The sequence below is a fragment of the Arvicola amphibius genome, chromosome 6 (genome assembly GCF_903992535.2).
Source record: "Arvicola amphibius chromosome 6, mArvAmp1.2, whole genome shotgun sequence".
Taxonomy (NCBI): domain Eukaryota; kingdom Metazoa; phylum Chordata; class Mammalia; order Rodentia; family Cricetidae; genus Arvicola; species Arvicola amphibius.
Window position 1 is genome coordinate 30188549 of NC_052052.2, and position 25983 is coordinate 30214531.

Here is a 25983-nt window from a genome sequence, read left to right on the forward strand (position 1 = left end):
ATCAGATTGATGACCACAGTAATTGTCATCATAGAACCTTCACCTAGTAAGTGATAGAAGCAGATGTAGAGATCCACAGTTAAGCACTGGGCAGAGCATGCAGAGTGCAGTTGAAGAGAAGGAGGAACAATTATATGAGCAAAGGGGTCAAGATAATGAGAGGGAAACCTACAGAAACAGCTGATTCAAGCTAGTGGGAACTCACTGACTCTGGACTGATAGCCAGAGAACCTGCATAGGACTGAATTAGGCCCTCTGAATGTGAGTGACAATTCTGTGGCTTGGGCAGTCTGTGGGGCCACTGGTAATGGGACCAGGATTTATCCCCAGCACATGAACTGGCTTTTTGGAGCCCATTCCATATGGAGGGAATACTCAGCTGAAATTCAGGTGGTGGGGTGGGGAGGGGCTTGATCCTGACTCCACTTGATATGGCAGACTTTGTAGACTCCCTATGGGAGGCCCTACCCTTTCTGAGTAGTAGATGGGAGGTTGAGTGGGGGGAAAGTGTGGAGGTAGAATGGGAAGAGGAGAGAGAGGGGAACTAGTTGGTATGTAAATTGAAAAAAACCTTTTAAATAAAAAGATAAAATAAAACAATGGGAATTTGAGGTTTAGATAGGTGAATTAACTGCTGAAGAGAAGAACTACCACCTATCCTTAATTGCCTTATTTCAAAGGCTCTACTTTGTCCACCCTGTTGCAGTATTTCTTAAATGTTCATCAACAGTGTTACCCAGCTTGTTACACAACTCTTAAGGCTTGGGGGAAACATTTGTCCTGAGAATGACACTTCCTAACTTTGAAAAGGGTTAGGGGCAAAAGTAGGAGTTGCCAGAGAATAAGTTGAGATATTTAGAAGAGAGAATGTTGTACTTTATCCCAAACTTCATACCTGGCTTCATTTGATTTTACTTCTGAAATGTTAGTTGTTATTCGCTGGCAGCCCTCGGTTTATACTTAAGGAGCCAGCCCTCACTCCGCGGATGCTAGTAAAAACACATGACGACAACAGACCTGGGGCATTTCTCTCACCGTCTGAGCTCTGATTTCAGCGAATTAATTGGCTCTTTACCTTTGGTGCCAGGTGGCTGCAGATTATCTCCAGTCAAAGAACACCAGCCCACAGGAAAGATGTCCCGGGAGTCAAAGCGGCACCAGTAATCAAATGCACCTCGCCACCCATCAAAAGTGACAAGCACCTCTGAGCCTCGAACTTCTCCAATAGTGGCTGGGCAAATGAAATGAGGGTTCTTTCTGTCTACAGCTTCTAACTTCATTCCCATTTTGAAGAAGTTGTGGGAAGGTGATGGTGGCTCCTAGATGAGAAACAGAAATATTCAGACCTACCTCTAAGTTGTAAGGTGGCTACACAGACCAAACTTCAAATAAATGCATTGCCCACTCTATTCTTTTCTCCTAGTAATGAGTACCTGGCTGGAAACAACCCTCTACTTTGCCATCCTTCAGCATTATTTTGAGGTGTTCTTTCTCTTTCGTCTTTCAAATGAATTAATCAGCTTTTCAAGATAGATAGAAAAACCATATTGAATCTGAACTGAAACTGCAATGCATTTATTACTGATAACATTCATTACGGATAACATTAAACCTTATCTATGAACATGATAGCCTTTTCCATTTAAAATTTTTAATATAGATTTCTCCTTTATATAAAAATTTAAATCTCCTTTATAAATGTCACACTTAAATTTTTTTGTTACATTTATTTATTTTGTATGTGGGTATGTGTTTGATATATGTACCATGGCACACATGTAGTTAAAATACAACTTAAGGGAGTTGATTTTTTTTCTACCATGTGGGTCCCAAGGATAAGACTCAGGTTATCAGGCTTGGCAGCAAGCACTTTTATCCACTTAGTCATCTTGCCATTTCTTCATGCTTACTAACATTTTTAAGCATATTAATATTCCATTTTAACCACGAATGGTATTTTAAAAATTTATTATCAAACTATGGAGGCTGGAGAGATGGCTCAGTGGTTAAGAGCACTGCCTGCTCTTTCAAAGGTCTTAAGTTTAATTCCCAGCAACTACATGGTGGCTTACAACCATCTGTAATGAGATCTGGTGCCCTCTTGAGGAAGAGACCTGGTCAGTTGTCCTCATCAACTTAGACCATGAAACCCAATATGGACAAGTTCAACAGACCCACCATATACGGGCTGCCCATGCATGCTTCAGCATTGCCAGGGCATAATTTAATTTTTTTTTCATTCAAAATTTTTATAAGGTAGGAATAAATGATGCTTTAAAAGTTGATCAAAGATACTGATTAATAAATGAAATTCTGTCTGCTTTATTTATCAATCACTGAGAGATACACATGGAAATATTTCCTACTGATTACAGGTTTTCCAGTTTTGTTGTGTGTTGCAGAATGAGGCCCTCTGAGCAAAACAGGTGCCATCTTCAGAGCAGCTGTTTCTGCTTACAACATCAGCACTAGCAGCCCACCGATGTTCCCTCAGAGAATAAGGGCAGAGGAAAGGTCACTGGGCTCTTTCCTGAGTTGTGGCTGTTCTCTTCTGTAGTTCCCAGTCATTTGTGTGCAGTTCTGCCATACCTGCACACAGTCTTAGGGTTTAGTGAGGTACTAGAGTGCATAGGCTTGGAAGGCTCTCTGGAGAGAGGAGCTCCACCTACTTATGTAGCTACGGGGAAGTCGTCATCCATGCTGGACGGAGAAGACTTTCCAGGGCAGCTGCTGTGAGGTCACTTACATTCCTAAAAGCAACTGTGCTCTGGAAGTTTGCCCAATGAACTCAGTTCCATAGGATGAACTTTGCTTTGTCATTGGGCCTTATAAGGAAAGGCTAGACATCTTCCTAGTGAAGGAATTCCCAAACCTCCATTGACTGTCATTTTTTTTCCTTCATGTACTCTGAGGCTATTTTTATGGAGCACATGTACTATGATTGTTTTGTTTTCTTGGTGAACTGTACTTTTTAATCATCACCTAGTGACTTCTTCAATATTTTTTAGTATCAACATCTGTCTGACTTAAGTATATTTTATATCAATTTTATCTTTTATGCTCCCCCCTCTCTTTATATATATGCACACACACACACACACACACACACACACACACACACCACACACATATACATATATTTGATATAGAGTTTTAAAATGGATCCATGGCTTGCCTGGAGCTTGCTATATAGACTAGGCTGTCCTTGAATGCATAGAGATACACTTGCTGCCTCCTCTACCTCCCAAGAGTTGAAATTTAAGGCATGTCCCACCCTGTCTGGTAACTACTATAAATATTTTTATGTTATTACATTTAAGTAGTGTCTGTTCCAAATGGTATGCTGTAATTAAAAAGTTTCTCATGATAACCAGGGTATCAGAATACTTATTTACTTATTTATTTTTTGAGAGGAGGTCTATGTTTTCCAAATTTAACCCAATGTCTGGGTTAAAGGGATTTTCCCATTTTAGCCTCCTGAAAACTTGAACTGCATACAAGTAGGTACCACTAAGTCCATTTTCTTTCTTATGGTTTACTTTTAAAATTAAGTTTCCTTCACTTATTGAGAAGTTAAACATTCTATTTGTAACTGTTTGGTGCATCCCTTAAGATTTTAACTATATGGCTGATACACAAATTCTTAAACACTGTTATTAAAAGTTCTTCCCTTTTCTCCTTTACTGACTCAGAAGTTATTCTATTATAATTGTTTTGTGGATTCCCTTAAGAATGTAACTGTATAGATGACATAATCTAAACCATCTTTATTTATAGTCCTAGACAATGGAAGGACTTTAGATGGTTTTAAACTACTCCTGGGTAATACTGTGATAAGTAATTACTTCTTACATTGCTTTTACTCCTGATTAACAACTTCTGTTATTATTATTAGAGTACATAGAGTCTACATGTTAACAAACCCATTTCCTCCCCAATTCTTCTTATATCTCATTCCTACTTTGTGGTCCAATTGCTTTCTTTCTTAAACACACTCAGTAACTATGGTAGGCTCTGCCTACACTGGTCTGTTTGATAGTCTGATTTTTACCTCCATTCTGAAATGGGAGTGTGGTTAGATATCAACTCCAACGTAGATGAATGACTTAGTACTTTGAAACATAATCTATCACCTTTCGCTTGAACTGCTGCTGTGGAGAAATGTGCTGTAGCTAAAGTAACCCTATGAAGGCATCCTGCTCACTGCTTGCTCAGACCTTCTGTTTTGGCCTTAGTTTCCTACAGTTTTAAGACTGCCTTATTCTTATAATGCACATTTGCTTTGATTATACATGCTGGGAAACTCATGATCTTTTCAAATGCAACTCCTTTTTACTCTTTCTAACTAGTCTTCCTGGGTTTCATGATCTCCAAGTATGAAGCTTCCTTATATTCTTCTCCTTGTTTTATCTCCATGGTAAGTACTTCCATTTCTTTATTTCTCATTTTATAGTCTGAAGGAGAAACTCCTTATAGATAATATATTTTGGTGTATGTCTTTTAAGTTACATATGTGCTATTAATCTTTAATATCAAAGGTTTAAAATGTCTCAAGTTTTATTTTCAGATGTTCAATTTGGTCCTTTTAAAAATGTGGCATTTAAAAATGGTGTTTTGAGCTATTGAGATGGCTCAGTGGTTAAAGGCACTTGTTGACAAGTCTGATAATTCAAGTCCCATCTGCAACATGAGTTTCATCCCCAGGATTCAAAGAGTGGAAGGAGAGAACCCACTCCTGTAAGTTGTCCTTTGATCTCCATATATGTATGCTATGATAGGTACCCCTCCCTACAAAATAAAATAAATATATAAGTTAAAAATAACAATTGTTTCATATTTCTTCTAGTTCTTCAGGCATTTTCAAATACTTAGGTTTTACCCTATAGCTGATATTTGTATTGTCTAAAACTACTTGGGGTGTCTCTATCATGTGAAGTCTAGACAATCCAAACACAAGGGAGATGGCTGCACCCCAATTTCTTCACAGAGTCTTTTCCTTAGAAATGTCACCATCTTTTCCACTAAGGGCTAAAATGTAAGTGATGGGGCCAGGCCCTAAGATCTACTTAACCTTGCATAGGTCCAAACCTCATCTTGCATTTTACCAAGATTCTCTAAAGTAAGACTGGCAGAGCCCCCATGACTGCTACGCATTTAGCACATATGTTTAATACTGTTATTTTTCTTACTTCCTAGTAAGCTCCACAAAGCATGAAGGAGAGTATTGATGACTCTTCCCCATATACCCACCTCACAGTTTGAGGTATTTCTCACTGAAAGAGAATGAGGTATTTCTCATTCTCAAGTAGCCCAATATTTGGAAACCAGAATGCTCTCATGATTTAGATTTAATTATCAGCACAGGCAAACTTAACTCAGTCATGTCCACAGTAACTCTCACCCCACTGGAGAACTTAACTACCAGCAGCTGACTTTCTTCTTGAGGCACAGAAAGAATAAGCACAGGTTATCTATCCCTGTTCTGTCCCTTACTAGCTATGTGATTTTAAGTAAATTCCTTACTCAGAAGCAGCTCAGCAGGTAAGAGCACTCACTGCATACTCTTGCAGAGAACACAATTTTCGTTGCCAGCACCCACATGGTGGTTTACAACCACCTGTACTCCATTTCCTGGGAATCTGACACCCTCTTCTGGCCTTCATGGGCACCAGGCATGCATGTGGTACAAATGCATTAATATAAGCAAAACACCCATACAAATAAATAATGCAATTAAAAACTTTAAAGTATGCTTCCTTAATGATTAAGTGAACTGAATAATTCTTCATACATATAAGCTAGATGTGGGCAATAAATGTGATAATATGTATAAGGCTACAAACATGTTATAGATAATTAAATAACATTTTCCCCTATTTAGAACACAGACTACAGAACTCTGTAAGAATTATTCCTTTAGGTTTATACTATATTTCATAGTTCTAATAAACACATCTTAATTTTTTAGTAACCCTGTTAGGCAGATAGACTTCACTCTATAAAGTCAGAAAAGATCTTATCAGATAGATTATCTTGTTATTGATAGCTAGAACCCCCAAACCAGAAATCCTGTCTCGTTCTTATAGTCTAATACAATTCTCTGAAGATAACATTTGCTTTATAGATTTTTAAATCTTCTACTGAACTAGTAGTCTGAGAAGCATCTTCATGCCATAGAAATAAAAGAGACAGTGGAGGTTCAGTAACTGATAGAAAGCAAAGGCAAGTATTTGATTTTTTTTTGTTTGTTTTGGTTTTGGTTTTTCAAGACAGGGTTTCTCTGTGTAGCCCTGGCTGTCCTAGAACTTGATCTGTAGACCAGGCTGTCCTCAAACTCAGAGATCCACCTGCCTCTGCCTCCTGAGTTCTGGGATTGAAAGCATGCATCACCGCTGCCTGGCTAGTTGTTTGGTTTTTAAGAAGCTCGTGATAGCTGAGGGATAGTATACCTTATGGAAAATCTTGATGGGAGCCATCTCTGCTCCATTTAGTGTCTTCAAAAGGAACATGGGCCAAGAGGAGGCATTCAGCCGGAATCCTGCAGTAAATATAATGGAGATCAGGTTAAAAAAATGTTCCCAAAGGGCAGGGTGATATCAAGTTCTCCCTCCAGAATCTAGCTACTCCTGCCACACCTATGCTGTGACACTCATAAGCCCTTGAAAAGGGTTTAAAAATTGGACAAAGGAAATGGCTCATTAGACAGATGAGGAAAAGAGGCCCTCTGGAGGAAATGTAAATTTATCCTAGGTAATGCAACAAATAAGTGGTACAATCTGGTCTCCAAACCAAAGACAAATATAACCATAATTCCTCAAATGCTTTCTTTCATAAATCTAAGACAGATATAATATAGGATAAACAGATACTTGGAAGTGATCTAAAGAGTAGACTATAAAATTGGATTTAACAGTGTTAAAAGAAAAAACAGTTGATTAAATAAGTCAGTTTGTAAGTCTAAAAACACAAGTAAGCGTATCAATCATTATAAAAACTATTTTTCTATGGCTCTCTGAAGATAGTCACATATGCACATGTATTTTTGGACTTCTTGTCTTCGTAAATAACTAAGATCAATGAATGATGAAACAGAAAATCATTCTACCCTAAATTATTCATTTTCCCAAAAAGAAGCCTAAAAATTTAATTGTCCATTGAAATCCACAAAGTCAGTGAGAATGTACTATTGAATTAGTGAGTTGTAAAAATTAAGATCATTATTAAATTTGGTCTTCTGATTTGATTCTCAAGTCCTCCTTTCAATATGGCTTCCAGCCCCTATACTGAAATGGTTTTAAAACTATCTCCCAACCTCGGCCTTATCATCATAGTCAGAGGACAGTCTGTGCCAATGCTGAACATATGGAACTAACAACAGAAAGCTGTTAAGTGTGAAGCTCTGTGCCAATCACTTTCCACTGACTGCTGAATGTTTAAGCAGCCTCAAATAGACAGTATCTTCATTTGACAGATGAGGAAGGAGACAACAGTAAACTATTTAAGGTTTCAAATGTGCAAATGACACAATCTGAGTAAGCAATCTGAGACCTGATCCTATATGCTTACCCACTATGTTGAAATCAAAATGAAAGTAAAAATGAAAAATCACCTTTTGGGATTAGCATTAAAAACTAGTTAAATTCATGAGGAAGAGAAAATGAAAGTTAGGAAGGTGCTATACCTCCATATGATTTACATTTTCTGTCCCAATCTAACTCGACTAAGTCAACCTTCCTAAAACAAGCAGGTTCTTGGGAGAGCTCATTCCTATCAACAACAGCAATAGCAAGGTGGGCATTTTATTACTTAATCTGAAACTGCCATCTCTTACTCTTTTGTTGCTTAACCACTTTGCTCTTTTGAAAAACAAAACAAAAATAATATTCTTAACTCCACATGATTTGGTGGGATCTCAAGCAGGTTGCCCTATCTACTTGGCCACAGGGTGGAAAATAATTCTATGTTGGAGCATCAGACTCTTTTAGATCAAAATTATATGTATAAATGTGGGCCAATTATCTTGTGGCATTTAAAGTATGCTAAAAAGGGTCATAGCTGTAAGAATATATATAAATTCAGCATTGATACATGGAAAACATTTCCAAATAAGACCAAAGTAGGGCTAGGATGGAGAGAACTATAGCATATAAAACAACCTGTTAAAACACAATACTAGATTATTTCTTGGCCTTCTTGGTATAAGATTAAATAATTCTTGCTTCCTTTTTTTCCTTTTCTAATCTGGCTTGAACTAGGTTTTTTGACTACTTCATTTGCTTTGATCATAACTGTTTGTTTGCTTATTTGTTTTTTTTTAAAATCCAAGTCCTCCAGAAATTGAGGACTGGTGTGTGTATGTGTGTATAAAAGATAGAGATAACATGGACGCACACTCAATTAGATTAGATGCCTGCACAATTAGGAAATTCATATCCTCAGATACCTGTCTGACCAGGTAATTTAAACACTTTTAAAGAAAGGGTCTTCCATTTTGTTTGGAATTTGAGGAGCTAAAAAAATCCTTCCAGCCATATATGATACAAGGGTATCAGCACAATAGCTAATGTGCACTGAATGTATTACCCATGCTACATGCCATTTCTTATTTAACATTTGAAATGGTAACATAAGGCAGACACAATTACCTGTAATTTATAGAAGATGAAATGGAGATTGAGTAGTAGGTTGTCCAATGTCACATTAGTGTGGTGAGGACAGATTATAGTATGTGATGGTTTAGCCCTGTATCTTACAGTTCTTTATTACCTCCTAGCAAGCATCTTTAGGATTAGAAGGGCAAGATACACAAGTTAGAATGGCAATATTAAGAACTTTAATTCCATGGCCTCTAAGGTGATGTTGATCTCTTTCCCCATCCAAATTCAAGAGAATAAGTAATTTGTATTAATATTCTTGGAAGTCATAGATATGAGTTTCATATTGGAAAGGAGCTTGAAGGTGAACTACCCAAAGATTTCATATTGTAGAAGACAAAGCTAAAGTAAAAAGAAGACAAGAAATTCTTCAGGGCCAATGAAGCTGCTCTTGTGGTCAGGCTGGGATCCTAGAACTTATTTTAATATGTGTTTATATGTTTATGCGTGTGTGTCTATGTGTGTGTGTGTAGGTGCATGTAAAAATGTTGGCTTCATGTGCATATGAAGGCTGGAATTGGTATTCTACCTTATTTTGTCATTTTTATTTCATTTTTCTTTTTTTATTGAGCTATTTTTCTTTGCTCCTCTCCCTTCCTCTTACCTCCCTTTCTATGTTCCCCCATTACCCTTTGCTCCCAATTTACTGAGGAGATCTTGTATTTTTCTACTTTCCCTGTAGATTAGATCCATGTATGTCTCTCTTAGGCTCCTCTCTGTTTACTAGGTTCTCTGGGATTGTGAATTGTAGGCTGGTTTTTCTTTGCTTTTATGTCTAAAAGCCACATATGAGTAACTACATAATATATTTGTCTTTCTGGGTCTGGGTTACCTCAGTCAATATGATGTTTCCTAGATCCATCCATTTGCCTACAAATTTCAAGATGTCATTATTTTTTCTCCATTGTGTAAATGTACCACACTTCTTTATCCATTCTTCAGTCAAGGGGCATTTAGGTTGTTTCCAGGTTCTGGCTATGACAAATAACACTGCTATGAACATAGCTGAGCACATGTCCTTGTGGTTCAATTGAGTATCAAAAATGATATTGCTGGGTCTTGAGGTAGGCTGTTTCCTCATTTTTCTGAGAAATTGCCATACTGATATCCAAAGTTTCTGTACTAGTTTACACTCCCATCAGCAATGGATGAGTATTACCTTTACTCCATATCCTCTTTAGCATAAGTTGTCATCAGTGTTTTTGATCTTGGTTATTCTGACAGGTGTTAAGATGGAATCTCAGTATCGTTTTGATTTGCATTTCTCTGAAACCTAAGGATGCTGAGTATTTCCTTAAGTGTCTTTCAGCCATTTTAGATTCATCTGTTGAGAGTTCTCTGTTTAGGTCTGTACCCCATTTCTTTTATTAGAATATTTGTTCTTTTGATTAACAATCTGAGTTCTTTGTATACTTTGAAGATCAGCCCTCTGTCTGATGTGGGGTTGTTGAACCCCATTCTGAAGACTGCCGTTTTGTCTTGTGACCATATCCTTTGCTTTACAGAAGCTTCTCAGTTTTAGGAGGTCCTATTTATTAAGTGTTCTCAGTGTCTGTGCTACTGGGACTATATTTAGGAAATGGTCTCCTGTGCCAATGTGTTCAAGTGTACTTCCCACTTTCACTTCTATTAGGTTCAGTGTGGTTGGTTTTATGTTGAGGTTTTTGATCCATTTGGACTTGAGTTTTGTGCATGGGGATAGATATGGACCTATTTTCAGTCTTCTACATGTTGATATCCAGTTATGTCAGCACGATTTGTTGAATATTGTTCTTTTTTACATTTTATATTTTGCTTCTTTGTCAAAAATCAGGTGTTTATAGGTGTGGGAATTGGTATCTGGGTCCTCGATTTGGTTTCATTGGTCCTCCTATCTGTTCTTATGTCAATACCAGGCTGTTTTCAGTACTGTAGCTCTGTAGTAGAGTCTGAAGTCAGTGACTGTGATGCCTCCAGAAGTTCCTTTATTATATAAGATTGTTTTGGCTATCCTGGGTTTCTTGCTTTTCCATATGAAGTTAAGTATTGTTCTTTCAAGGTCTGTGAAGAATTTTGCTGGGCATTGCATTGAATCTGTAGACTGTTTTTGGTAAGATTGCCATTTTTACTATGTTAATTCTACCTATCCAAGAGCATGGGAGGTATTTCCATTTTCTGGTGCCTTCAATTTCTTTCTTCAAAGATTTAAAATTCTTGTCATACAGTTTTTCCACTTGTTTGGCTAGAGTTACTCAAGATATTTTATGTTATTTGTGGCTATTATGAGGTGATGTTTATCTGATTTCTTTCTCAGCCCACTTATCATTTGTATAAAGGAAGGCTACTGATTTGAGTTAATCTTATATCCTGCTACATTACTGAAGGTGTTTATGAGTTGTACCAAGAAGTAAGTTCCTTGGCAAAAATTTAGGGTCACTTATGTAAACTATTATATCATCAGCAAATAGTAAGAGTTTGACTTATTCTTTTCCAGTTTGTATCCCCTTGATCTCCTTTTGTTGTCTTATTGCTCTAGTTAGAACATCAAGTACTATATTAAACAGATATGGAGAGAATGGGCAACCTTGTCTTGTTCCTGATTTCCGTGGGATCGCTTTGGGTTTCCATTTAGATTGATGTTTGCTGTTGGCTTGCTGTATATTGCCTTTATTATGTTTAGGTATGTTCTCCAAGACCTTTATCATGAAGGGATGTTGCATTTTGTCAAAGGCTTTTTCAGCATCTAATGAGATGATCATGTGTTTCTTTTTTTCAGTTTGTTTAAATGGTGGATTACATCGACAGATTTTCTTATGTTGAACCATTCATGCATCTTTGGGATGAAGCCTACTTGGTCATAGTGAATGATTTTTCTGATGTGTTCTTGAATTCAGATTGCCAGTATTTTATTGAGTATTTTTGCATCAATGTTCATGAGTGAAATTGGTTTGTAATTCTCTTTCTTAGAAATGTCTCTGTGTGGTTTGGGTATCAGGGTAATTATAGCCTGGTAAAAAAGTTTGGCAATGTTCCTTTTGTTTCTGTTGTGTGGAACAATTTGAGAAGTATTGGTATTAGTTCTTCTTTGAAAATCTTGTGGAATTCTGCATTGAAACCATCTGGTTGGGATTTTTTTTGGGGGGGGTTGGGAGACTTTTTATGACTGTTTCTATTTCTTTAGCAGTTATAGGTCTATTTAATTTACTTATCTGGTCTTGATTTAATTTTGATAGATGATATTTATCCAGAAAATTGTCCATTTTCTTTAAGTTTTCCAATTTTGCCCAGTACAGGTTTTCAAAGTATGACCTGATGATTCTCTAGATTTCCCCCATGTCTGTTGTTATTTTCCCCTTTTTGTATCTGAATTTGTTAATCTAGATATTCTCTCTCTGCCTTTTGGTTAGTTTTGATAAAGATTTGTGTATTTTGTTGATTTTCTTGAAGAATCAACTCTTTGTCTTATTGATTCTTTGTACTGGTTTTTTTTTTCTTTCTATTTTGTTGATTTCAGCTCTCAATTTGATTATTTCCGGCCGTCTAGTCCTCCTAGGTGAGTTTGCTTCTTTTTGTTCTAGAGTTTTCAGGTGTTCTGTTAACTCACTAGTGTGGACTTTTTCCAGCTTTTTTATGTAGGCATTCACTGCTTTCATTGTGTCCCATAAATTTGGGCATGTTGTATGGTCATTTTCGTTGAACTTTAGGAAGTCTTTAATTTCTTCTTTTATTTCTTCCTTGACCCACTGGTGATTCAGGAGAGCATTGTTTAATTTTCAGGTGTTTGTGGGCTTTCTGGAATTAGTGTTGCTGTTGAATCCTAATTTTAAACTATGGTGATCCTATAAGAGACATGGGGTTATTCCTTTTTTTTTTTTATCTGTTGATGTTTTCTGTTTCCTAGCATGTGGTCAATTTTTGAGAAGGTTCCATGAGATGCTGAGAAGACATATTTTTATGCTTGGATGGAATGTTCTATAAATGTCTGTTAAGTCCATTTGAGTCATAACATCTTTTAATTCCCTTATTTCTCTGTTAAGTTTCTGTCTGGAAGACCTGTCCCGTGGTTGAGAATGGGGTGCTGAAGTCTCCCACTATTAGTGTGTGCAGTTTAATGTGTGATTTAAGCTTTAGTGACCTCCACGGGAGCAAGCAAGCCCTAGCCAGTGACCTCCTCAGGGGCAGATCTGAGCCAGGGATATCCAAGGAAGCAGGCCCAAGCCAGTGACCTCCAGGGGAGCAGGCCCAAATGACCTCCAGGATTGTAGAGTGACCTCTGGGAGCACTGAGCGACCTTGGGGGTGACTGGAACCTTGGTCCTAAGTCTACCACAAGTAGTAACCATTCTGAACCTTGGATCCACTGGCACCTGGAAGAGTGATCACCAGAGACATGGCCACAACTACACTAATCAGAGGAAAAGATGGGTAGACAAGGTAAGAACACATTCAACACCAAAAAGAGCAACATGAAACCAACAAAAAACTAGTTGATCTAAAACAGGAAGTCTTGAGACCCCCAATACAAATGAAGCAGAAAAAAATGGCCTAAAAATAACTTTAGAAAAAACGTTTGGGGCCCTTAAAGAAGAAATGAAAAATTTTCTCATAGAAATAGAAAAAAAGACAAACAAAAAAATTTGAAGAAATCAACAAATCCCTTAAAGAAGAAATGAAAAATTTTCTCATAGAAATAGAAAAAAAGACAAACAAAAAAATTTGAAGAAATCAACAAATCCCTTAAAGAAAACCAAGATAAAGCAATGAAACATGTGAAAGAAATGACTCGAGACTTGAAAATGAAATAGAGACAATAACGAAAACACAAACCAAGGGAATTTTGTAAATGGAAAATATGGGAAAACGATCAGGAACCACAAATGCAAGCAAAAATAACAGAATACAAGAGATGGAGGAGAAAATCTCACGCATTGATATTAGAGAGTAAAAGAAAACGTTAAATCTAACAAAAGCTTAATACAAAATATCAAGGAAATATGGGACACCATGAAAAGACCAAACCTAAAAATAAAAGGGATAGAAGGAGAAATCCAACTCAAAAGCACAGAAAATATATTCAACAAAATCATAAAAGAAAACTTTCCCATCCTAAAGAAAGATATACATATGAAGATACAAGAATCTTACAGAACACCACATAGACTGGACCAAAAAAAAAAGTCTCCTGCCACATAATAATCAAAATGCTAAAAATACAGAATAAAGAAAGAATATTAAGAGCTGCAAAGGAAAAAGGCCAAGTAACATATAAAGGCAGACCTATCAGAATTACACCTGACTTCTTAATGGAAACAATGTAAGCCAGAAGGTCCTGGTCAAGCATTATGCAGACATTAAGAGACCACAGATGGTAGCCTAGACTACTATACCTTCAATCACCATAGATGAACAAAACAAGATATTTATTCCATGAGAGAACCAGATTTAACCAATACCTAGCCACAAACCCAGTCCTACACAAAGTTCTAGAAGGAAAGCTCCAGCCCAAGGAAGTTAGCTACATCCACAAAAATCACAGACAATTGATGATCTCACAGCAGCAAATTCCAAAGAAGTGAAAAACACACACAATAACATCACCAACAATGAAAACTAAAATAACAGGAACTAGCAATCACTGTTCATTAATATCCCTTAATATCAATGGACTCAACTCACCTATAAAAGACACAGTCTAAGAGACTGGATATGAAAACAGAATCCATCCTTCTGCTGCATACAAGAAACACACCTCAACCTCAAAGATAGACATCGCTTCAGAGTAAAGAGTTGGGAAAAAGTTTTCCAATCAAATGAACCTAAGAAACAAGCTGGTGTAGCTATCCTAATATCTAACAAAATAGACTTCAAATTAAAATCAATCAGAAGAGACAAAGAACATTTCACATTTGCCATAGGAAAAATTCATCAAGATGAAATCTCAATACTGTACATTTATGCCCCAAATACAAGGGCACGTTCATATGTAAAAGAAATACTACTAAAGCTAAAATCACACATTAAACCTTGTTTTTTTGACTCAGGTACTTCTGAACCTGGAGCTCACCAACTGGATATACTGTTTGTCCAGGAAGCTCCATGGATCCCGTCTCATCTCTTTCCTTAACCTACTAGGCTATCTCCAAACAGTAACATTTATTATACATCCATGTGTTAGGCTCCACTGAACTACTGAGTACTTTAAGTGAGTTATCTCCTTCAATTGCAGACGCGAGTCTGAATTAGATACTAGAAAACCGACACTACTTCTGGACCCAGATGGCCTAGTTAAAGTCCAGCTTGCTGTTTCATAGGTGAATGTAACATTTCACAAACTAAAAAACAAAACAAAACAAAACAAAACAAAAAAAAACCTCTTAAGCTTCAGTTTCCTTAACAAAGTGGGATAAAGGTAGGAGTCACCTCATCTTAGTGGGTTGTTCTTTGTATTAATATATGAAAAGGACATAAGATAGTGCCTAGCATATAGTAGTAAATAAATTATGGCTATTACTATTTTTTTAATTAAGATGAAGACGAAGACTTAGAGAAACTGGGTAAAATATCCAAGGTTAGTAAACAGTAAAGCTAGGATACAAACCCAGCCCTTCTGTCTACAGAGTCTCCACTATCACCCACCACACTAATATCTTCAGTGATTTCATCACAGTCCTACACACTGTCTTAGTTAGGGTTACTATTACTGTGATAAACACCATGACCAAAAACAACTTGGGGAGGAAAGGGTTTATTCTAGCTTACAACTCTCAGGTCACAGTCCATCACCAAAGAAAGTTAGGCAGGAACTTAAGGTAGAAACCTAGAGACAGAAGCAGAGAGGCCAGGGAGCAGTGCTGCTTAATGACCTTAACCTCGTGGCTTACTCAGCTTGCTGTCTTATAACAGCCAGGAGCACCTGCCCAAAGATGGCACCACCCATGGTAAGATGGGCCCTCCCAAATCAAACATCAAAATTAAAATGAACCACACAGGCTTGCCCACAGACCATTCAGGCAGGAGCACTGTCTCAATTGATGTTCTCCATTTCCAAATGACTCTTGTGTTAGCTGACATAAAAACTAGCCAGCACACATATGTAACTAGGTAGAAGAGCTGGAGCTTACAAAGTTGTGAAAGAGGGAAGAAAAGTGAGACTCTCAAGTAAAACAATGGCCTGGGATGCTTTAAGGAAAAGGACCTTTAATCTCTAAATGTGCAAGTACTGCTGTCACCAGTTTTCTTTTTGGTCCCCATACTTTTCCTGTCATGTGCTGACTGCCAATCTGTATCTCTAGTCCAGACCTCTGCCTTGAGTTTTATATTCCCATGTCCAACTGCCTTCTTCAGTAACTGATGGATGCAGAAAAGAGCTCACAATGATTAAGTCAAATATAGCACTCTTAATGTTTCTATTCCCTCTATACTAATGCATTGGAAGCTCAGGGAACACTGTGGAAGAGGGGATAGAAAGAAAAAGACCCTGATGGTGGTAGCATGTACCTTTAATCCCAGCACACAGGAGGCAGAGGTAGGCAGATCTCTGAGTTCAAGGTCACCTGGTCTAAAAAGTATGTTCTAGGACAGCCAGGGCTACACAGAGAAGCCTGATCTTAAAAGAGGGGGGAGGAGGAGGAGGAGAAAAAGAAGGAGCCAGAGAAAGGGGTAGAGTGTTGTGGAACACTCTCTTCTGGGCACAGCATGAACACTATACTCAGGATCTCAGCTGTGACTACTTATACAATACATATACAAGATTGGGCCCATCACTATCCTGTCATAGAATGGGAAGAGGTTCATGAAGCTTTACCTCCTTTAAATACGTATAAACAATTAATGATTGCTGGGGGAGGGAAAAACTTTTTCTTTTAGTGGTGTAGCCATTGGTACTTATCCAATAAATAACACCACACCCACGCTTTTATTTAACCCAACGAGACTATTTGTGTCACAAATAAACAAATTAGAGACATTAAAATAGAAGAAGGACTAGTTGGGAAAAGAAAGAGAAAAGTAGGAATGGGAGGGCAGAATAGAGGGTAATAAGAGGTGAATATAATCAAAATACATTACATGCATGCACGAGTCAGTAAAATCTGGATATATATATATATATATATATATATGTATGTATGTGTGTGTGTGTATATATATATATATCTTAGTAAAACAAATGACAATAAATTTTAACATATGTTTTCTTCAACTACAGTAAGATTGATAGGCATTTTACTGAAGGGAAAAACTCCATTTGTTAAGTGGGTGTCAAAAATTAATGGATGGTTCATCATGTTACTCCATTTACTTGTCACAAAAGCCATGCCCACAAGAGCTTATTAATGATGTTTCAGGTGAAGCAACTGAAACTCAAGGCTAAAATCAAGGTAAAGTAAATTATCCTTGGCCAAACAATCTTAAATCAGTCCTGGTGCAGTCTTACATGTGCTCTGTGCTCACTTGCTAGGATTGTTTTAAAATCTTCAAAAAGAAGCTGTTCTGAAGAGTTTCTGGGTGTTCCTGGGGTTGTGAGGATCACTAAATAAGCTACAGTCCAGCTGTCCAGTGAACTAGCAAGCCGTGGATTTAAATGTGGATCAACAGAGCATTATTCCAATCATAATTTGCACCCTCTAGTGGCACAAAATAGAACATCACTCACTGCAGGTAACAGGTGAATCACCTCACTCTACCATTACCACTGTCTTTTGTAATTAGTTTTGGGAAGTTACTAGAAGCTATTGCTATCAATATGACTCCACGGCTCTTAGCTTAGGTTCTCCTCCCTGAAAAGCATGGCCCTGTGGTCAGACTGATGGCTATCTTAAATATCACCATAGAACCTTCATCTAGCAACTGATGGAAACGGGCAGAGACCCACATCGGAGCACTGGACTGAGCTCCCAAAGTCCAGTTGAAGAGTTGGAGCAATGAGAGTGTGAGCAAGGAGGTCAAGACCATGATGGGTTCACCCACTGAAACAGTCTACCTGAGCTAATGGGAGCTCACCAACTCTAGCTGGACTGGGAAGGAACAAGCATAGGACCAAACTAGTTCCTCTGAATGTGGTTGACAGTTGCATGGCTGAGGCAGACTGAGGGGGCCACTGGCAGGGGCATCAGGATTTATCCCTACTGCTTGTACTGGCTTTTGGGGAGTCTTATTCTCTTTGGAGGGATACCTTGCTCAGCCTAGATATAGTATGGGGGGCCTTGAACCTGCCTCAAAGCAATGTCCCTTACCCTCTCTAAGGAGTGGATGGGGGTGGGGTTAGGAGGTATGTAGAAGGATGGAAGGAGGGGAGGGAATGGGAACTTGGGTTGGTATGTATAATAAAAAAGATAGTTTGTTTTCTTTTTTTAATTAATTAAAAAATTTCATTTTACATTCCAATCACAGTTCTCTCTCTCTCCCACTCCTCCTCCTGCCCCTACTTGCCTCCTCTCCCAGCACACTCCCCATCTACTCTTCCCAAAGGAGTTGATTTCTCATAGCACATTAAGTTGAGGCACATTGGTAGGATATGCTGAAGGAGGTGGAGGCAGGAGGATCATGAGTTTGAGGTCATCCTGGGACACATTCTATTTCATGATAAAGTGGTACTATATTTGTATTTTAAGACAGACACAATCAAGTACATATAAAATAACATTGAGTACACGATGATAATTATAACAATAGAGGACAGACTGCCATAACTGTGTTGTTTTCTATATATTTGAAATTTTCCCACATAATTTTTATATGGAAGAAAATGTTAAACTCTTTCAAATGATACATATCCCTGAAGCGCAATTAATATAGTTCAGCATCTTGAAGGGAACATGGCCCTGAACCCATAACTTAACACTCTCCTTCTCCCATGAAGACTCAGTGCAATCAATAGAAACTGTCTGTAACTGATGAGATGGCCTGATTTCCTCAGGTATTGAAGCAGAAAAAAAAAAAGGACGATGATGATCTAAAAGAGGAGTGTGATTATCAGTTTAACTAAAAGAATAAACTTCTTTAATAACGGATTCTTAATAAGAAAATTCCAAGGACCAAGTCAGCACTGGGAAAGAACTGGGAGAGGATACATAAAAGAAAATGTAAGTGAAACAGCTGAGAAAGAGTATGGTTTCTTTTAAGTTAAAATAGAGTGTGTGAGGACTAGACACCCTATACTAATGTAAAGATAACTTACTTTATATTAGGTGGGTCTTTTAGGGAGACTACTCTGAAAAAGAAAGGGTAGTCATGTGTTCCTGGGCTTCCCCACAACAGGATGTGTAAGTTTTGAAAGCCAGGGAGAACAGGGTATATAGTTACTCACCTAGTGGGGGCTGCAGCATGCCACCATTCTTCTCGCAGTTTCCAACTGGCTGTATCTCGGAGGAGTCAACCAGTCTCCAGAAGTCATTCTTGTTGTCACTGCCATCAAGACGCAGGCGCAGTCGGGCACCTGTCAGTCCAACTACTGTGGCAATACAGGTGGATGTGGTGTTCCTTGGGTCTTGAGCTTCCAGTTTCATGCTGATCTTGAAATCATTGCTTGGAGGTGTGTAGGACTGAGAAGAACAAGCCAAGCAAATTAGACAGACTAAGTATAAACTGTATTTCAGTAGAAATATGAAAGAGGTGAGACTTGAAAATGTATGGATTGGATTCAAATTGGTTATAGATGGCCAAGGATAACCAGTCTGGCGTATTCCCTAACCTTTAGGAAAGATGTTATGCAAATGAAGCGTTAGAAAGTAAAAGGAAGGAAAAGTTCCTTTCCTCTGCAGTAGAAATGCTGACTCAGACCAGTACAAGACAGGGCAGGAGTGTATGATGATGTCCACTGCTTATTTGCTCTTCTATAGCTAACTCACAGACTATTAGGGGTTGACGTTCTTCTTATTTTAATGTTAATTCATACATCAACTATCACTGACATATAGTAAACTGTACATTTTGGTAAGTCTTGACATATGCCATCATATATACTCTACCTCTGAAAGCACCATTATGATCAAAACAATGACCATGCCAGCAGCCTCAAGTCCTCACATGTTTCTCTGTAATTTCCTTCTCCAGCCCCTCTCCTTCTAGTCTTAGATAGAATCATGGAGGAGTACTGTTTTTTATTGTCTAGATTTTTTAGTCAGTGTAAATATGATATTCTCAATATTGTTGACCTTATCGGTACAATTGGAGTATATCTCATCTGAAATTATGAAATTCAAGATGAGAAGTTTTGTCACTGACATGCTGGTACAAGAAAATTCTGTATTTGGCATTATATGATGTGTTGAAGTAAAAGTATCATTAAAAATATTGTATAATTACCTTCAGACCATGGGCATAAGGCATGTAAGAAACAATAATAAATTGCATGCTTAGATGGGTCATATCCACAAGATACTTTACTATATAGGAAAATATTCCAAAATCTGAAATCTAAAACACTTCTGATTTCAAAAGCTTAATATCCCTGGATCTGATATGCATTTCTATTTGTTGCTGAATAGTAGGCCATTTGGTTCAATTCTAGATTTTGGCTTTTATAAATATGTGGCTATATACATGCACAAACAAATATTTGTATGAAATATACAATAGTACATTGGAAAATACCCTCTATATGTTAGTACAGAAACCCTTTTACCTACCTACCCATTTCTTTTCTTTTCTTTTCTTTTTTTTTTGAGGTAGGTGTTTCAACCATAGTCCAGCTGTACCTGGATCTCACCATGTTGTTCAGTTGAGCTTCTAATACCATGGTCTTGCCACTCAGTCCCCCAAGTGTTGAGACTAGAGATGTGCACCACCACACCTGGCTTTTCCCAAACATTTCTGGTCTGCTGTTGACTAAATCTACAGATACGGAAGCCACAGACCCACAGATGGAGGGTTATTTTCTTTTCTCTTGCATAAATTTCTAACAGTAGAATGGCTGGCTGATGTGGGTATGTTTGTGTGTTACTCATGCACCAAAAACTTTTTAGCATATTCATAGTTGACTAAATACCATACCTACCCATTTTATAACATTTCATCAACATCCTAAAAGAAATCCCATCATTGTTAGGAGTTATCTTCCATTTCCCTCTCTGCAGAGACCTCAGACACTATTAATTAGCCTTGTATAGATGCATTCCATTTTGCTTACTTATCATTGATGGATATTTGTACTGTTTCCTCTTTGGATATTACATATGACTGATATTACTAAAATTAATTATAATTTTTCCTTAGGAGGTTCATAGCCACACTTCAGTTTGTCTGTCTCATACATAAAGACTAGATTAAACTACATTTAGTAATAAAAATACACACCTGTTTCATAATACTTAATTCTTATTTACTGCATCAAAGCCAGGAATCAGTTTGTCTTGAGTCAAGGTCCTTAAAGGACTAGGAGACCTCCTTTGTCTTGAGTCAAGGTTCTTAAAGGACTAGGAGACCTCCTCATGCTGCTAAGAGGAACAGTGTAGAGCTATGCCTCTGTCCCTTCACCACTGGCAGAATTACATCATTTTTAAAGAGTAATAATTTGACTTTTCTTTCTTTCTCTTTCCAAACTGTTCTAGTCAAAATTTGCTCTAGTTAAAATTTCTAATATTATACTAAATAAAAACTGTGACAATACAAAATTTCAAGACACACTAAGAGCTATACTAACCACCACAGCAGGATATTTCAATTCTTACCTGGGAGAATATGTTTTCAGTTTTCCTCATTCAGTAGGATGCTGCCTAAATGTCTGTCATATACAGGCTTTATTATGTTAAGGCACAATTTTTCTATACCTAATACATTCAGGAATTTTATTATGAATAAATGTTATCACTACTGTTTCTGCATCTATTGAGGCAATCATGATTTTTATAATCCATTCAATTTATGCAAGGTATTATGTATACATTATGTAATATGTATCTGATTTGTATATTCTGAAACATTCTTGCATCCCTGGAATGAAACCAACTTGAACATAATGTATGATCTTTCAGATAAACTCTTGATTTTAATTTGAAAGCATGTTCTTGAGCATATTCCCTTTTTTACCCAGTAGGATTATTGCTCTGTAGTTTTCTTTTGTTGTTATGTTGTCAGACTTTAGTAACAGGTATTTCAGACTGAACAGAATAAGCTGGGAAGGGTCCCCTCCTTTTCAGTTGTTTTCTAAGTTTTAACAATCAGCACATAGGTGCTAGAAAACACTATAACATTTTCAAAGTATGCTTTTGCTCTTCTTCCCATCTCACCCTTGTTCCTCTGTGTAGTCACATCCACACATACCTATGCACTCCTACATACAATGTTTCTTGTCTTCTTTTATGATTGGAGAAGCATTAGTACTAGTTCTTTAGAGTTTGGATAAACTCAGGAGCTTGGGATGTGGTTTAGCCGGTAGGGTGCTTGCCTACAGAATACAAAGTCCTGGAATTCAATCCCCAATTCTGCATAAACTGGTATGAGAATGCAAGCAGATCAAAAGTTCAAGGTCAGCCCCAGCTATATAGGGTGTTTGGGACCAGACTGGAATATATAAGACCATTCCCACCTCCTACACACACACACACACAGACAGACAGACAGACAGACAGACAGAAAGAAAGAAAAGAAAGAAAGAAAAGAAAGAAAGAAAAAGGAAAAAGAAGCAAAGAAGAGATAAAGTAAATGAAAAAAGCTGCATAAAATTCAGCAATGTAACAATCTGGACCCAGGATCTTTTTAGTGAGACTCTTTATCACTGATTCAATCTTTCAATATTACTATTTCTTGTAGAGCTACATTTTGGGGGTATGTATAGGTATGCCTGTAGTGCAGGTTCACACACATAAGCACACATTCATACGGAAGCCAGAAGAGGCCAGTAGGTGTCCTGCTGTGTCATTCTCCAACTTATTTTTTTGAGACAGAGTCTCTTACTGAAGCTGAGGCTAGGTTGGCAGCCAGCGAGCCACAGAGATCCACAGTGCAGGGGTTACATGGCAGTGGTCGTGTACAGCTTTTGAGTACTCGTGCCCTCATACAAGTGCTCTTATCCACAGGCCTTAATTTTTTTTTTTTTTTTTTTTACTGATTTTAGAACTCTTTATTTTCAAGATTCTGACTGGTTCTTTTTTGAAATCCCCATCTCTCTGCTGAATTCCTCACTCAGCATTGCCTTACTAATTTCACTTAACTGCTTGTCTGATTTTCTTAAGATTTTAAGAAATAATTCTTTTGAATTTTCTAACAGGTATTTCACCTACTTTGATCTCTTTGGAATATCTTACTAGAGTGTTATGAATGGACTTTAGGAGATGTTGTATTACCTTGTTCTTCACAATTCTTGTGTTCCTATATTAAAGTTTACAAATCTGGTGCAGTGGATAGCCTTATCACTTTTATGGAATGGACTTAACGTTTTCCGAAGATGTACCTTGATCATTGACTTATTGATATTCAATGCCAATGCTATTTCCAGTTGAACACCATAGTGTAATCTGTCTGAAGCATATTTGTTTATGATCAGTGAGTTTGGATATAGTGTGTTAATACCAGTTATATCTGTATTATATCAGAATCAGAGAGAACTACTATCTCTCTGGGTGATACAAACAAGACTGGAGATACTCAAGCAGTTCAAGAAAATGTGATATAGAAAGCAGTATGTGTGGGTATACTCTGTGCCTACTCCTATAATGAAACTTGTGACCCCTACAAGGTGATTTGTTTCCTTAGGCAATGATGATATTCATTTTATTACTTGAACCCTCTGGCATTTGCTGCTCCAGTAATGAGGACCCTGAGGTAATTGTCCTCTGATCTGAGATTGGCATGGGTCCAGTACTAGACAGAGAGGGTGTAACATGAATCTCTGACCGAGGCACTCATACCCTGACTTACAAGGAGGGTGTGGTAATACAGAGCGATCAATGCAATGATCAATGAGATGTAGGGAACACTGTGTTGTTCTTCTACTGTGAGAATGCCAGCCCTAGAGTGTTACTTCAGACCTGAAGATGTATGGGGACCTCCTCCAGTTTTTCAGATACAGTGCCTAAGAAGGATACAATGGGGATGGATCATGACTGAAATCTGGCAAATTCCTCTCCGAGAGGTGCTAACAGAAGGGAGGGCAGAATGTGGCTGATATTGGCTATAGTTCCCTTGGACTTTGACAGGCATTGTACCTGAGGCAGGAGTATAACTGGGACCATGGGGATGCTCAAATATTTCCAGCACATCTCTGCAGCAGGGGCATAGTAGCAACCCATTAATTGTTTTTCTAAGTTATAGCAACAAGTTACTACGGGTAGTGGTGGGAGAGGAGTGTCAGGAACATGTACAACTATTTTAGTCCTGATACCCATGTGAAACACGTCATATGCCACATTTCCAGTTTCAGAAGATAGTATTAATCTCATGTTTTTGCAAGTGGCAGCCTCCACTTTCCTCCCTGTTTTAACATCTGATGCCCAGCTATGTAGGGGATTTGTCTCAGAATCATTCTATCTAGCCATGTCTAACAAGGCAAAATGCACTGAGCCTGTACAGTAGAATGTCTACTGGTCCCCAGAATTAGGATATACAGAGTTTCTGAATCCTAAAACAGTTCTAATTCAGACAATAGGTTTCCTTTCAAGATATTATTTTTAATTATGTGTATGTGTATTTCTGCATGTAGGTGTGTGTACATGAGTGCATGTGCCTGCAGGTCCAGAGGTTTTAGATTTCTTGGAGATGAAGTTACAGATGGTTATAAGTTACCTGACTGGAATGCTGGAACTGGACTCAGGTCCTCTGAAAGAACAGCTAGTGCTCTTAACTGTTGAGTCACCTTTTCAGCCCTCATAAGTATCTTTTGAGGAACAGAAGTTTATAATTCTGAAATTTTCCTTTTTCGTGTGTATGCTGTATATGCATGTGTACATGTTCATGTTTGTGCATGTGTATGACCAGAGGTCAGTGTGAGCTGTCTTCAACTGCTCGTTAGTATTGAATGGGTGTGTGCTTGCCCATATGCATGCATGTGGAAGTCAGAGGCTGATATCAGGTGTCTTTGTCTAACACTCTCCACCTTAAGTTTTGAGACAGAGTCTTTCACTGAACCTGGAGCCTAGGGCATAGCATGGGCTGTTGTGCTTGGTCTACACTTGGGTGCTAGGGATCCAAAGTTAGATCTTCGTACTTGAGCAACAAATATTTTATTGACTAAGCCATCTCCTCAGCCCCTCCTTTTATGATTTTTAATTTTATAGAGCATTTTTGGCCTGATAATTTTCTATATGTGAGTTTTGGACATTTATAAGTTCACCTTGTCCCTTCGGCTGCTATTTTAATTCAGAGTTTCACTTCTGTTATATATTCTGCTGGATTATTTGACTTAATTGACTAGAATGCTAATTTAATACTGAGGCACATTTTCTTTCTTTTTTAAATATTTATTTATTTATTATGTATACAATATTCTTCCTACGTGTATGCCTGCAGGCCAGAAGAGGGCACCAGACCTCATTACAGATGGCTGTGAGCCACCATGTGGTTGCCGGGAATTGAACTCAGGACCTTTGGAAGAGCAGGCAATGCTCTTAACCACTGAGCCATCTCTCCAGCCCCTGAGGCACATTTTCTAGGATTATATTATTCTCGTCTAACAGCTCTTTTTACTTCAGTATTACGATGTTTGTTGCCAAGGATAAGACATTGTTTATTTCTGCTAGCAGCTAATAAGAGTCCCTTTTGCTCCATATCTTTTCACCACTAAATGTGTCTGTCATCTTTTAAATCATAGCCACTAAAAAAATGTATGATGATATCTTAGTCATCATTACCTCACATATTCCTTTCTTTCTTCTCTTCAGGAATACCAATTACACATTAATCTGGCAAGCAGAAGCCATGGTTTGATGTTCTCTTTTCACTTGTATCTGAACTGATTCATTCTGAGTAGTTTCTGTTCCTGTGTTCCAGAGTTTAGTAATATTTTCTTGTAACATTAATATTAACCAGTGCATTTTTAATTTTGCATATTATGAGTTGAGAGTCTTGACATCTTTCATTTCTCTGCTTACATTTTGAACATATCAAATAATTAGTAGTTTAAGGTGTATATCTTCTGTTCTGTCTGCTGCATAGGTCCTGAGTCAGTTTGAACCAATTGATTATTCTCCTTACTACTGATTGCACTCTTTGCATGCCTACAATCTTTGACTAGATGTTAGGTATTGTCGATTTTATCACTGGGTACAAGATATTTTTTGCATTTCTATAGATTTTCTTGTGATTTGTTTCTAGATGAAGTTTCTTGGGGACAGTTTGATTGCTCCCTTCAATTATTACCTTTATGAGTTTTTTTTAATGCATGTCTGAAGCAGTGCTCAGATTATTACTATTTCCCA

General features: G+C 37.7%; 1 protein-coding gene across 4 annotated transcripts in view; it reads right to left on the reverse strand.

The window, feature by feature from the left end:
* Scmh1 (Scm polycomb group protein homolog 1) overlaps positions 1–25983 on the reverse strand; it is a 121324-nt gene that overhangs the window by 41796 nt on the left and 53545 nt on the right. For all 4 annotated transcript variants that reach the window (XM_038334514.1, XM_038334510.1, XM_038334511.1 and 1 more), the window contains 3 exons: positions 18939–19173; positions 6450–6538; positions 1076–1319 (listed from right to left, as the gene is read on the reverse strand). In XM_038334514.1, coding sequence (XP_038190442.1) covers positions 1076–1319; positions 6450–6538; positions 18939–19137 — 532 coding nt within the window. In that variant the 5' untranslated portion in view covers positions 19138–19173. The remainder of the gene's footprint in view (positions 1–1075; positions 1320–6449; positions 6539–18938; positions 19174–25983) is intronic.